Here is a 12,355-nt window from a genome sequence, read left to right as displayed (position 1 = left end):
CTCCTCTCCACTGCTCTGACCCACCCCTCTGGCGGGAAAACTAAAGAGCTGCAAAGTGCCAGAGAGACAAGAAGTAGGAGAGGGAGAAGCTGAGGGTCTCCGTAAAACAGCCCCGAATGCACCCATTTGGCTGCCAAGAGCTTCTCACTGCCTCACTAGCAGCCTGCCGCTGTTCCCTGGCAAAGTAAAACTTCTCACAGAAACACTCAAAATCCAAATCTCCTCGCTAATAAGATACAACCAAGTTAACACCCTGAAAAATGCACATTCAGCCTTCACTTCAAAAAGAGGTCTGCACTAAATCCAAACGCCTTTTAGGGAGCTTTTAAGCAAACCAATCCCACTGCAAAGACCAGTACCAGCATCTCTGAGTTTTGGTTACAGGTTTACAAAGAAACACAAAATTCCCTCTGGGCTGGGAGTGTTACTTTCAAGCTGGGAGCTAGCATTCGTTCTACTTGGGGGGTGGGGAAGCAAAGTCAAGTCAACCTAAAAAAACAAAAAGGAAAAGGAGTCTAAGGTAAGTATAATCATAAATTAAAAACTGTGAATCAAAAGGTGACTGGTAGTGTCTTTTAGGCATGAAAAGCCTGGCTTAGAAAAGTGACTGCTTCTACCACACACAGCGAGGATTGAATTACAGACACACTAAATCATGTCTTTTGCACAGATGGTCTCAAGTAGTTACATAAAACAGGTAATCAGCAGCACAATTGATAAGAACCCCTAAATACATGCTTGAGAGAAAGTGGTTTTTTTCCTTCATTAAGAGCTCTACCGCCTGAATAATCATTAAGTTACCATAATTCACTTTCCCCCCTCCCCCCCAGTGAAAATACAAGTAGACCTACATGTCCATAAATAAGATGAAGCAATCGGTATCTGCTTGGTTTTAGGCAAGGTCTCAGGCTCAGCAGTTGGTGCTGGGATTTCAGGAGGGAGGGAGGGAGGGAAACCCAATGCTGGGCTGTGGGCATTTAAAGGTACACTTGCCTCCCCTCCAACTGCCTTGTCCCCGTTTAGATCTTAGCTTTACAAAGCATTTAACACCACTTTAAGTTAATGGTCTTTTTATTGGAAAAAAAAAAAACACTAGCATTTACAACTTGGAATGGACGTAAATTGTAATTTCTTGAACAGCAATGTTGATGGTTGTGCTGAAGTCCACAGCCACAGCCTACTCTGCTGGCTCCAAGTCATGGTTCAGAAGGTTTTAAAAACAGAGAGTCCAAAGATGCTCCCTTGATAAAGGTTTTTAAAAATTTGTATGAATGGTGATAGCCTGACACCCACTCCGCTCTAGCACAATGCAGACAAGGCTAAACCAACACACGTGGGCATGCCACCAGGGTGTGTCCCGGTCACGACAGGTAGGGGCACGGGGAAGTTACAAGAGGGCCATCCTGCTAGTGGGGCTATGCCTGGACAGTTTCTCTTCCACAGCATCCTGAGATAAACCAATCTTCAATGTCTGTTTTCAGTAAACCAGCTTTTATGGTTTATGGTAACAAATTGAACTAGAGCCCCTTTGAGCAGGCTTTGAATTTGTTTTTTTGTTTTTCATTTTTAATACAAACGCCTGACTGTGCTCAACTGTCAAGCTGCATGCATGAAAAACTGGCCAGCCCAAACAGTGTATTAACCATGAGCGGACGGACCTGCCAGGTGTCCACTAAGTGCTTCCTTATCATTAAGGTAGGACAAGTATTTATATCGGAAAACTGATGTAGCTTGATCTTTAGGGGACAGGACCACCAATCAATACATGCAGATTTTTTGTGTGTGTGGACAGAAGGTACTCTTGACATTCAGTTTTGCTATATAGAAACAGAATGAGTAAATGAATTTTTTTTTTTTTTTTTTGCAAGAGGTAAGTAAAAGATCAATTTGATTCTTCTAGAGGGGGGAAAAAAGGAGTTGAAAGTAGGTCTTCATTTTGCAGTCATCATCTGTACGAATTCTGAAAAGACAAATAATCATAACTTTCGGTTATCTTCAAAAGCAGCTTTAATGAACATAACATCTCTACTCTGCATAAGGAAAAAAAAAAAAAAATCTAGTTCAAGTAGTTAACTTGTTTATAGATCCTAAAGTGAAACCTTAAAAACTAAGCTGAAGAAACTTGGTGTGTTACCTTCGTAGTTGACTTGTCCATCTCCATCAATATCTGCTTCTCTGATCATTTCATCTACTTCTTCATCTGTTAGTTTTTCTCCTAAGTTTGTCATGACGTGACGTAGCTCTGCAGCACTGATGTAACCATTGCCATCCTGTGAACATTCAGCAACTGTTACTGGTAGGGACTCATAGTGGTTCGGTGTGGGCAAGTAGGCCTTTGACTTAATTAAGCCCCTCAAGTTACTGCCAACTGTGTGTATGTCGACAATTCTCCATCTCCAGTTCCCACTTCTACCTACTAAACACATGCAGTCAGGCAATGCAGACACTGCAGGGGCTTTTGAAAAGCAAACAGAAATTGAAAGTCACAATCAAGAAACTTGGTTCAAAATTTCTCTACTATTTATTATGTTTACTCTCATCTGATAAGGTTACTACAATAAGTCAGGATATCTGAAAATGAGATTACAGAGGCTCAGGCAGTTAGGTAAGTGTTCTAACTAGAACAGAACGTTAAAGCTTTTAGAAATGACAGCCAGAAAGCCATATTTAAGCACAGTCTGCAATGCAGACGCAGGGTTACCTTGTCAAAGACTCGGAATGCCTCGCGGATTTCTTCTTCACTGTCTGTATCTTTCATTTTTCTAGCCATCATAGTCAAAAATTCTGGGAAGTCAATGGTGCCATTGCCTCAAATAAAAAAACAAAAGCTCATGTAAAATAAGCGCTCCAGTGACGCTACCCTGGAGTGATAGTTTTAGAACCACTTTATAGAACAGTAAGCATTTGCTAGGACAAACTGGTAAATTGTTTTATTATGTTGAGCCATCTTAGGTTTAAACTATTCAAATACTTCACAGGGCAATTTCATGTGATTCACTTAATTCAAACCAGTGATCAGTGCCCAGGATAGCATTTAATGATGCAAAGGAAAACGCACATACAGACTCTTGGCCACTGAAGGTTTTGTACCGTTCAAGAGGAAAAAAAGCCCACAGCAGTGCAAGCTGAATCTTTCTACTCCCAAAGGAGGCACCTGAGTTTGCCTTCCCCAGAGTTAGGGAGGTCACTCGGATCTAGCTCTGCCTGCACTAGCGATGCTGGTGAAGGTCCATAATTGGGCCACCAGGAGTACACAATGTTTTTAGGAAAGAAAAGGATTATGAGCGGGAAAAAAGTTGACTTTGTTATGCCAGGGACCATGAAGTGTTGCAAAGTCTTCTCCAGGAGGCACTTCTCAGCCACATTATGGTAAGTCACCTAATCATGTTCTCCCCAACTCCAGTATCTTTATTTCCCATTAAGGGCGAGGCTCAAAAGTGTTTTCTCAGCTCAGACTATTAACATTCAGGAAACTTTGTCAGAAGAATCTGTTCTATGGCCAGTATTCCAAACAACTCCTCCTTTAAAACCAACAGCTCGATGAACACCCCAAAGACAAGTCACCAGATCAACAGTGTTACTTGAACTAAACAGAAACAAAAATTAAATTAGAAGAAAAAAGCCTTACGTTAAGTCACTCATTTTCACCAGTACCTTTAAATCAAAATAATAATTCAGAGATTCCTTCAAATCTATTTAGCCTCCAAAATTTTTAAGCATTATTGACATTCACGGAAGACAAAATTATTTGAAATGCTCTCTTACAGCCACACAGCCATGTCCTTAGGCATCACATTTATTCATTGTGAGTACCAGATTCTATACCTTGAGACAACTTTCCCCACCTTGTTCCATAAAACCCGAGGGCCTAATACACTTTGCCAGTCCCCAAGCAGTTTCCCCGGGGCTTACACAAAACATGAGAGAGCCACCCCACGCTCCCAGATGGCTGGTCACCCTTAGCAGTCAAACGAGACGGAACTATGAAAAACCTTTTTCCAAATTACTAAGGATGAAAACAGTCTTTAGAAGTAGTTCAAATGGGGTAAAACCATTGTTAAAGAGCTGACCCAAAACCCCTGCTTCTAAATGTATATGACCAGAGAAGTGTAATTCCATTTTATCACCTTATGATACCATATCTTTAATGGCTACTATCATGCCAATCATCAAGAAAGTAGTCTAGATCCAAACTGTTTATTCCTACCTCTTTTCAAAATTTACTAATGTTCTACAATGTCTGTAGATTTGATTAATTTACTTCAATTTATTAAATAAATTAAAATTATTAATTTAATTGATATTATTTCCAAAAAACGTGTTTTCTTTTGGGGGGGGAAGTGATCAAAAACGACTTACTGATAGAAGTGCCCAATAAAAGGTCTACTGTCCACTGTTCTGGAGTCCAGAGGAACGAACAACCAAATGGTGACCAACTGCTGGAGGGGTTACTGCTTGTCCCTTCTGGCTCCACATCCTTCTACTAGCTTCTATAAATCTGCTCCCTATAATCATCATGCACCCCACCTCCAAGCCTCAATGATCCTCAAAATCCTCTTCAATAAACACACAGACAGGGCTTCCCTGGTGGCGCAGTGGTTGAGAGTCCGCCTGCCGATGCAGGGGACACGGGTTCGTGCCCCGGTCCGGGAGGATCCCACATGCCACGGAGCGGCTGGGCCCATGAGCCATGGCCGCTGAGCCTGCGCGTCCGGAGCCTGTGCTCCGCAACAGGAGAGGCCACAACAGTGAGAGGCCCGCGTACCGCAAAAAAAAAAAAAAACCACACTGACAGCTCACACTGTACTCACTTCCACATGTTAACATATGAGAATGCTCTTCCCCCACCTCACTTGGGTTTTTTCTCCTCTTAAACACAATAAGCTTTTTTAAAGGTCTACGGCTATTTATTTTTACTTTCCCCATAGGACTCAGTGCAGACTCATGGGCCAGTTGATAAAAGACTGAGCTGTAGGTCATGGCGAGTGGAAAAGAACAATACTGTGATCCGATCCAGGAAATATTCTAGACAGTGAGCAGGGGGAAAGGCAGGCCCGTAATCTTCTATTTTAATTGTCAGTGGCTGTAAGGAAACCACAGAAAGGATCTTTGCACGTTTGCCTTGATCTGGGGACCTGAAAGACAATCTTTAATGTCTGAACTTGAATTACACAACGCTGGCATTCGTTCGTAGTGCTAAAGCCCTTACCATCAGCGTCCACTTCGTTGATCATATCCTGCAATTCGGCTTCTGTTGGGTTCTGACCCAGTGACCTCATGACAGTTCCAAGCTCCTTTGTTGTGATGGTGCCATCGCCATCTTTGTCAAATAGGGAGAAAGCTTCCTTGAATTCTGAAAACAAAAGTTTACCTTTTAGAATGAATGTCTTCACCCAACCCAGCCACAGCACGCCCTTTCCTTAACTTGCCAAAGCAAGCCATCCAAGTTGTGCAAGTTAAGAGAAACTGTCTGCTCTTTATCTGCTGAAACAAAGATCACAGCAGTTCTGTTGGACTGGCCTTCACACAGTAGTCCATAGAGCAAACGTCATTCCTGGTAACCAGTTCCATAAAGCCACAATATTCTCACATAAGGAAGGCTAAGCTTCAACACACTTAATTTAGTCCTAAGTCCAATCTGACAAGTGAAGATTGGTCCACATGTTCCTTTATGGTCCCTTCCTGTTAAATTTCTACAGCCACAAGAACTCCCCGTTTCACAGCCATAGGAAGAGGTGGTTACCAGAAATGTACAATCCCACGTAACCAGTGTGTTCTCTCTACATGGCATTCAGAGTATTTCAAAGGCATTCCTGGTTTCCTAAAGAGAAACCATCTCAAAAAAGTCCTCCAGGGGCTGCCCTGCTGGCGCAGTGGTTGAGAGTCCGCCTGCCGATGCAGGGGACGCGGGTTCGTGCCCCAGTCCGGGAAGATCCCACATGCCGCGGAGCGGCTGGGCCCGTGAGCCATGGCCGCTGAGCCTGTGCTCCGCAACGGGAGAGGCCACAACAGTAAGAGGCCTGCGTACCGCAAAAAAAAAAAAAAAAAAAAAAAAGTTCTCCAGGGAATATTAAAAGCTAAAATCTAAACTAAATCATTCCCTTCCCAATTATTACAGTGGTCCTGACACTTATTTCCACCCGTTCCCATTTAGAATAGCAAGTACAAGCTTTCATGGTGAATTACTAAAAGACCTATGGCATAAGAATTCTAAACTACATTTTTGCTACATTTTTGTAGCAGGCTCCATGCAATCTCATTATATACAAAGCCTGGCACACCGTGAAGCATAGTCAAATGCTCCAGAGTATAATATGTGGGTATTCTTAGTTCTACTTCCTTTCTCATTATCTCCAAAACGCTGACAAGGAGTAACACTTGACCTAAATATCTCTGCTTATTGTTTTCATTTAAGTAAATTCTTAGAAAACTGCTCAGACTATAGGGGGAGGGGACAGAGGAGTCACCAGAACTGAGTCTGCCTAGTTCCGGCTACTGAAACTCCCTGAAATCATCAACTTACCAGCAATCTGTTCTTCGGTCAGCTGATCAGCCTACATAGAAAAAGAAAAGGTTATAATTCAATCCACCAGAGTTTGATCGAGGTCAACATGGTTTTTCCAATTACACTTTTAATAGTGATCTTTCAAAAATCAATCTCAAAAAAAAAATCAGCTGTCATTTAATAAAAACAATTAGAATAAAGGGAACCCTTTACGCTATTTTAAAAACAAAGGATGGCAAAGGAAGTGACAACATCTCATTTCGGGTTTTCTTCTCTGGGCCTATGGCTATACGCTCTGCAGTCTAACTAGGAAGAGTCAGTTCATAGTTTGAAAAATGGCACCTCTAGTGGCAAAAGGCCCACTGCATCGGCTGCAGGGGCAGGCTCTGAGAAAGAAGAGCGCCACCTACTGCACCAGGGGTGCCACAGTCCCCTCTTCCATCCCAGAAGGGACCCAGCCTGCTGCTGCTGTCACCGCAGCCAGGATTGGGTCCAGGGGCAGACTTTTAGTGCACCTTGCGCATTGCTGCAGGCACTCCAAAGCTCCAAACTGGCGTTACATAATGTCATTGGGTTGGATTAACAGGCTTTTATATCTATTTTATGAGACACAATTCAATGGAAAAAAATATACAGCAATGGGTTATCCTACCGACTTCATTCCCACGTAACAAGTGCTTTCCAATCATTTAAATTAGGCAGCTATTTGTTAAAAGCCTAAAATTTAGAACAGCTAAATGCCCTTGGTCAAATTATCCTGACTCAGGAGCCAGAAAAAAATGGAACTGTCCTACAGCTGAGCTGTTAGAAAACTGCAAAAATTAAGTACAAAGAAACTACATAATAATTATGAGACTGCGCCCTCCCTTTTTTGGAGAGGAACTATTAACTTTGTTAGAGAATATTTACCTACTTTATGTATGACGTAAGAGCTGCTCATAATAGAAATACTTGACTAGAGGTGGTAACGGCCACGAAGGTAATTCTCACTTGCATTATTTGGCCTCAGCAACACTGAACCTGTGCCTCCAGCCAGGGGAATTCGAGATCTCAAGGAGAGCTAATATGTATTTTTATATTAATGAAGGACGCCTAATGAAGCCAGTTCCAGAATAAGTCCCATTAGAAAGCTGACGGCATTAAGTTTATTCTAACTCATAAGTGAAAACTTTCACAATAGGAATGATGTTCCCATATACTGATTTATATCAGACACTTATGTTTTCAAATTAGAACTGGGTCTTCCTTCCTTTCTAACCCAGACATAGCACGTTGGTCTTCTTTATACCGAATGAAGGAGACACGATGATTTACGTAATGCCAGGGCAACGTCTGTCTTGCACAACAGGAAGCGCTGCCACACCTCGCAAGAGAAGCTGTCACCTCACCGTGGAGACAGTCTCACCTCGCCGCAAAATTCTCGCATTAGAGTGGTTATCGAGAGCATCAGCCTTCCTCGACAAAGAAATACACGCCGACCACCGGACCGCGCTGGCCTTGGGGGCGAAGGTGCGCTGAACCTGCCGGGAGCCACCTCCCCACCCCGCCAAGCCAGAAAACGCTGTGGGTGATGTCAGCCCTGCCCGCCGAGAGAGGAAAGGGGCTATGGAAAACACCCAGCGAGGCGCACAGCCGCATCTGGCAATCTAGAGGCTGCAGAGAAAGCGGAAACGTGGAGGGCATCTCCCTTCGGACTGGGAAGTGGCTCGGGGCGGAGAAAACGCCGGGCGAAGGGCCGGGCAGGGGAGCGGGCCCCGAGTGCAGGCGGGTTCAAGGGGGCGCCGCCCTCCCAGGCCAGGGAGACCCCCACTCCCACCCCCAACCCCACCCCCCGGCTGCGCGGCAGGCGGAGGCCCAGTCCGTCCCGCGCCCCCCACCCGCTTCTGCTCCCCGAGGCGACGAGTCCGCCGCGCCGCCACCGCCTCCCAGAGCAGAAACTTTGCGTCTCTGCTGGAAGCCGAGCTGCGCGCCAGCTCCCTCCTCCCCCGCCTGTCCCCCGCCCCAATTAGCGCGAGCCGAGCGCCTCCCTCGGGAAGGGACCTCCTGGTGTACCGAGGCTCCCGCACGCCTTTACTGCCGCACAGGGTGGGGGGCTGCAGGGGGGCGAACCCACGAGACACGAGCCCCGGCCACGCCGCAGGGCCCCGCCCGGGTGCAGGGCGGCCGGCCCGCCGCTTCCGCCCTCTCCGCCCCCCACCCCGCGCCTTCCTGCCCCCACCCCACCCTTCCCCGGCTCCTTCCTTCCCAGCCCACGCCCGCGCCGCGCCCCCCGGGAGGGAGGAGGAAAGAGCGCCGGGAGAGAGCGCCCAACGGGGACAGCAGTGTTGGGGGAAGGCTGACGGCGCCCCCCACATCCCGGCAGGAGCAACGTGCGCCACCGGCTCGCTCCGGCCCATTCATTCTCCGCTGCCCGCCCGCCCAGCTGCCTGCGAGCCAGGGTCTAGTGCCCGGCCCCGCCCGGCTCCCCCGCCCCCCGGGGCAGAGGCGAAGCGCTGCGGGCAGCCCGGGTGCGGCGCGCTGGATGCAGTGGTGCGGACTGGGGGAGGGGGGTGGATGCAGATGGCTCCGATTCAGCTGGGGCCAGAGCCCCTGCCCGCGGACAGCCCACGGCCAATCCCAGCTCCAAGACGCACCAAAATTTAAATGAGGATCCCTGGCCGAGGAAACCGAGATGCAAATCCGGAATGCATCCTAAACCGCACCTGCTTCGTAACACCCAGAAAAGAAAAAAAACCCAACAAAGAAAAGAAAAAGAGGAGTAAAAAATAGTCTGAACTAAAAATTGGGGAAGAAATCATGGGCCGGCAGCTGCTACGCCGGCGTTTGCCACTCCCGACCTACCATGGTGCGAGCGAACGGAGGAAGAGCAGAGAGAACAAGGGTGGCTGCACCTGCGCCGGGGCTGTGACCGCAGGGGTGCCTCTGCTACTACTGCTGCTGCTGCTGCTGCTGCTAAGGCGCTGTGAGCGCTGAGCGCTATGCCACCGCCACCGCCGCCACCGCCGCCGCCGCCGCCCAACTGCGAGTAACGGCTCCGCGTCCGCGAGACTCCCAGCACCACTGTCGAAGTGCGAGCCTGCGCTCCGCAATATATATACGGCGCTCGGTATCCCTCCGCCTCAGCCGCGGCCGCCTCGTTCTGAGCTGCGCTGCGAGGGCCGGGCCTTGGCCACTCGGCCCCGCCCCCAGGCGCGCCCGGCCTCCCGCCGGCCCCTGCGCGCAAGCCGCGGCGGGCCGGGGCTGGAGACCCATACGCGAAGGGTGAGGGGAGAGGCGCAGGGTTGCGGGACAGGTGCGGCGAAGAGTCCCCGGAGATGCTCACGGGGGCCGGGGCGAGGACGGAACGTCAGCATAGCCCCGACTTGGGGCGGCCCTGGGCTTCAGAAGCCCAAGGCCCCTCACCCCAGCCCCACCCCCACCTGTGGGCCCCCCTCCTACCCCCACCTCACATCTCCTACCGCTCCGCTGGGGCACCCGGGTGCCCCTGGCCCCTGGCCTCGTCGTCCCCAGCTGGCCGCCTCCGTTGGGGAGCTGCGGGCGGTCCTAGGGTAGGGGGCGGCCGCGGGGAGCTGGGGACAGGAATTGACCGCTCTCCTTCTGCTGCCGGGGAGAGGGGTCTGGAAGGGGAAGGGCAGTGTGCCTCGTGCAAGAAATTGGTCAGACGTTTGCTTTTGAAAATTTGAAGTAATATCAGAGACAAATTAATATATGCTCAGTTGCTAAATCTGTGTCGTGTTTATATGCTTAGCCAGTCTTATTTTAATGTTTTTACGTTTCCACTGAATTTTTTTTTTTTTTAATGCCTGAATAATCTCCCTCTCCTACTGTTTGGTTCTCTTTTTCCTGTGGAAAATACTATTCATCCTGACCCCAGTCTTACTGAAATTAATGTATCTGTGCATCTTCTATAGACTTTAAAACACATGCTTTAATTTTTTTGTTTGTTTGGTTTTGGGTTTTTGTTAATTACCTGGTCCTGAGAGAGATCAGATCTTTACTCATACGCCCGTACAAACAAAGAAGGAGAAAAATAGATACATAGAATCCCCTAGATTAGAGCTAGAACACACAGCTGACTGACTCTACTATGGAGCTAGACCATTCTTTAATGTACAATCTTAATTATATGCTTTTTCAAGTAGTATTTTAATCTTTAAATTTACTAATGTTTTCAATTTTCTGTATACTAGAGAAACGACAGTACCAGTTGTAAATTTGAAGCCCAGAACTTTGTAAAAATCTTGACAAAATGCTGCAGTTTCTTTTTTGGCCAAGGCAGAGCACAGAATTTGATCTTTTGTTTACAGGGCCTGAGCAACAGTTGCAAGTTATCATTTGCTTACTGTTTCAGAGAATGTGGCAAAGTGTGCGATTGACAAGCTCTGCTTGAAAGGGCTTTGCTTGGTTGTGTTTGTTTCTGGCTTTGACAAAGTCTGCAGAAAGATGTAAAACAATGGAAAATGTTCAGGCACATTGTAGATGCCCCAGGACTTCTGTGATAACCTCAGACAAGCATCTGTGGAACTGTTCTTACTGATATTCCTTCTGGAATGCTGCAGAAAGGGTGAACCTGCTGTACGATTTAAAGAGAAGCTGTAGCAGCAAGCCAGGGAATGGTACTGCCTTCCCTCTGCAGATGAGAAAGACATCATCCAGTTAACACATCTACCAATCACTGTCATTGTCATCGCCATCGTCATCATCATCATCTTGTGCTCACAGGGGTAACCTGAGTGGAAATAAAATATATGTATATATATTTTTTAAATGTATATATTAATAGGAGAGTTGGAAATAGGGGGAAGGGACTAATATAAAGTCAGTTAAAAGAATATTCAGTAATACAGTGAGTTACAGTCTAAATGGCTAAACACACTAAGGGAATTTGTATTCTTTTGCCAGGTTTTCATACAGTAGTTAGTTAAATACATTTTAAAACTTGGCATACGTTGTGTAGGTAGGGGGAAATAGTGGCCTAGAAATAAAATGTGTTTGTTAAGGGTTTATTACCTTCTAATAGTCTTCCACGCCTTATAATTAAGTTGCTACAATCTATGGTTTTGAAAACCAGGCATTTTCTAAAATAATATTTCTTCCTCTATCATTTAACCTATTTCACCCAAATAAAACACTGTGAACCTTTTTCATGATTTTACTTGCTAAAAACTGTATTTCAGAATCATTTTACTTATTATAGTAAAATTCATTATTGTGATTCTTCATATTTTACCAGCTAGAGTTCCCTTTTGGTAATTCTTTAATGTATCAAATCACATCTTAGCTTTCAAGTCTAATTGGATTTATAATGAGGTCATGCTTTACTCAGTTTTACGGCCAGTTTGACACATTGAAATATAAGAAGGTCAAGTGACTTGCCCAAGATCTTGCTCAGGGGCTCTAATATTAGATTATATATTAGTGAAATTAATACCTGAAATTTTTAAAGGTACCGTGTGAAGATTTACGTGTTTCCTGAAGCAGGTTCTTCCGACCACCTAGATGATCACTGGGTGTTCATTAAAGATTTCTTTAAGTGAATAAACTTCCTAATTTATGAAAAGATCAAGAATCCGGAAAATAAGTCACATTATTATGAACTCATAATTTACTGAGAACCAAAAAACTATGGAATATTTCATAATATTGATAGAAAATGGTTATTATTATTTATATAAAGTAATATTAAATTGAAGAAAAATAGAAAGAATGCAACCCCAAGTCAGGAATCTCAAGTTCGAATATCATTTCTGTCACTAACCTGATTACTCTACCTATCTGAGTCTAACAGAAAGAATAAAAATGTAAAAAAAAAAAAAAAAAAAAAAAAAAAAAAAAAAAAAAAAAAAAAAA

General features: G+C 45.7%; 1 protein-coding gene across 1 annotated transcript; it reads right to left on the bottom strand.

Moving 5' to 3' along the window:
- Positions 1-1,053: 1,053 nt before the first annotated feature.
- On the bottom strand, positions 1,054-9,579 carry CALM1 (calmodulin 1). Its single transcript, XM_027120318.1, has 6 exons — positions 9,347-9,579; positions 6,524-6,554; positions 5,210-5,353; positions 2,702-2,808; positions 2,135-2,270; positions 1,054-1,960 (listed from the first exon to the last, which is right to left on the bottom strand). Exons 1-6 carry the CDS (start codon positions 9,347-9,349, stop codon positions 1,932-1,934), a joined length of 450 nt encoding a protein of 149 aa, XP_026976119.1. The 5' UTR covers positions 9,350-9,579; the 3' UTR covers positions 1,054-1,931.
- Positions 9,580-12,355: the final 2,776 nt, after the last annotated feature.

Source organism: Aethalodelphis obliquidens, unplaced genomic scaffold (genome assembly GCF_003676395.1).
Source record: "Aethalodelphis obliquidens isolate GAN/ISIS:26980383/991018 unplaced genomic scaffold, ASM367639v1 scaffold21, whole genome shotgun sequence".
NCBI classification, from domain to species: domain Eukaryota; kingdom Metazoa; phylum Chordata; class Mammalia; order Artiodactyla; family Delphinidae; genus Aethalodelphis; species Aethalodelphis obliquidens.
The sequence above is the reverse complement of the archived record's forward strand: the minus strand, read 5'-3'. Positions and strand labels throughout refer to the sequence as shown.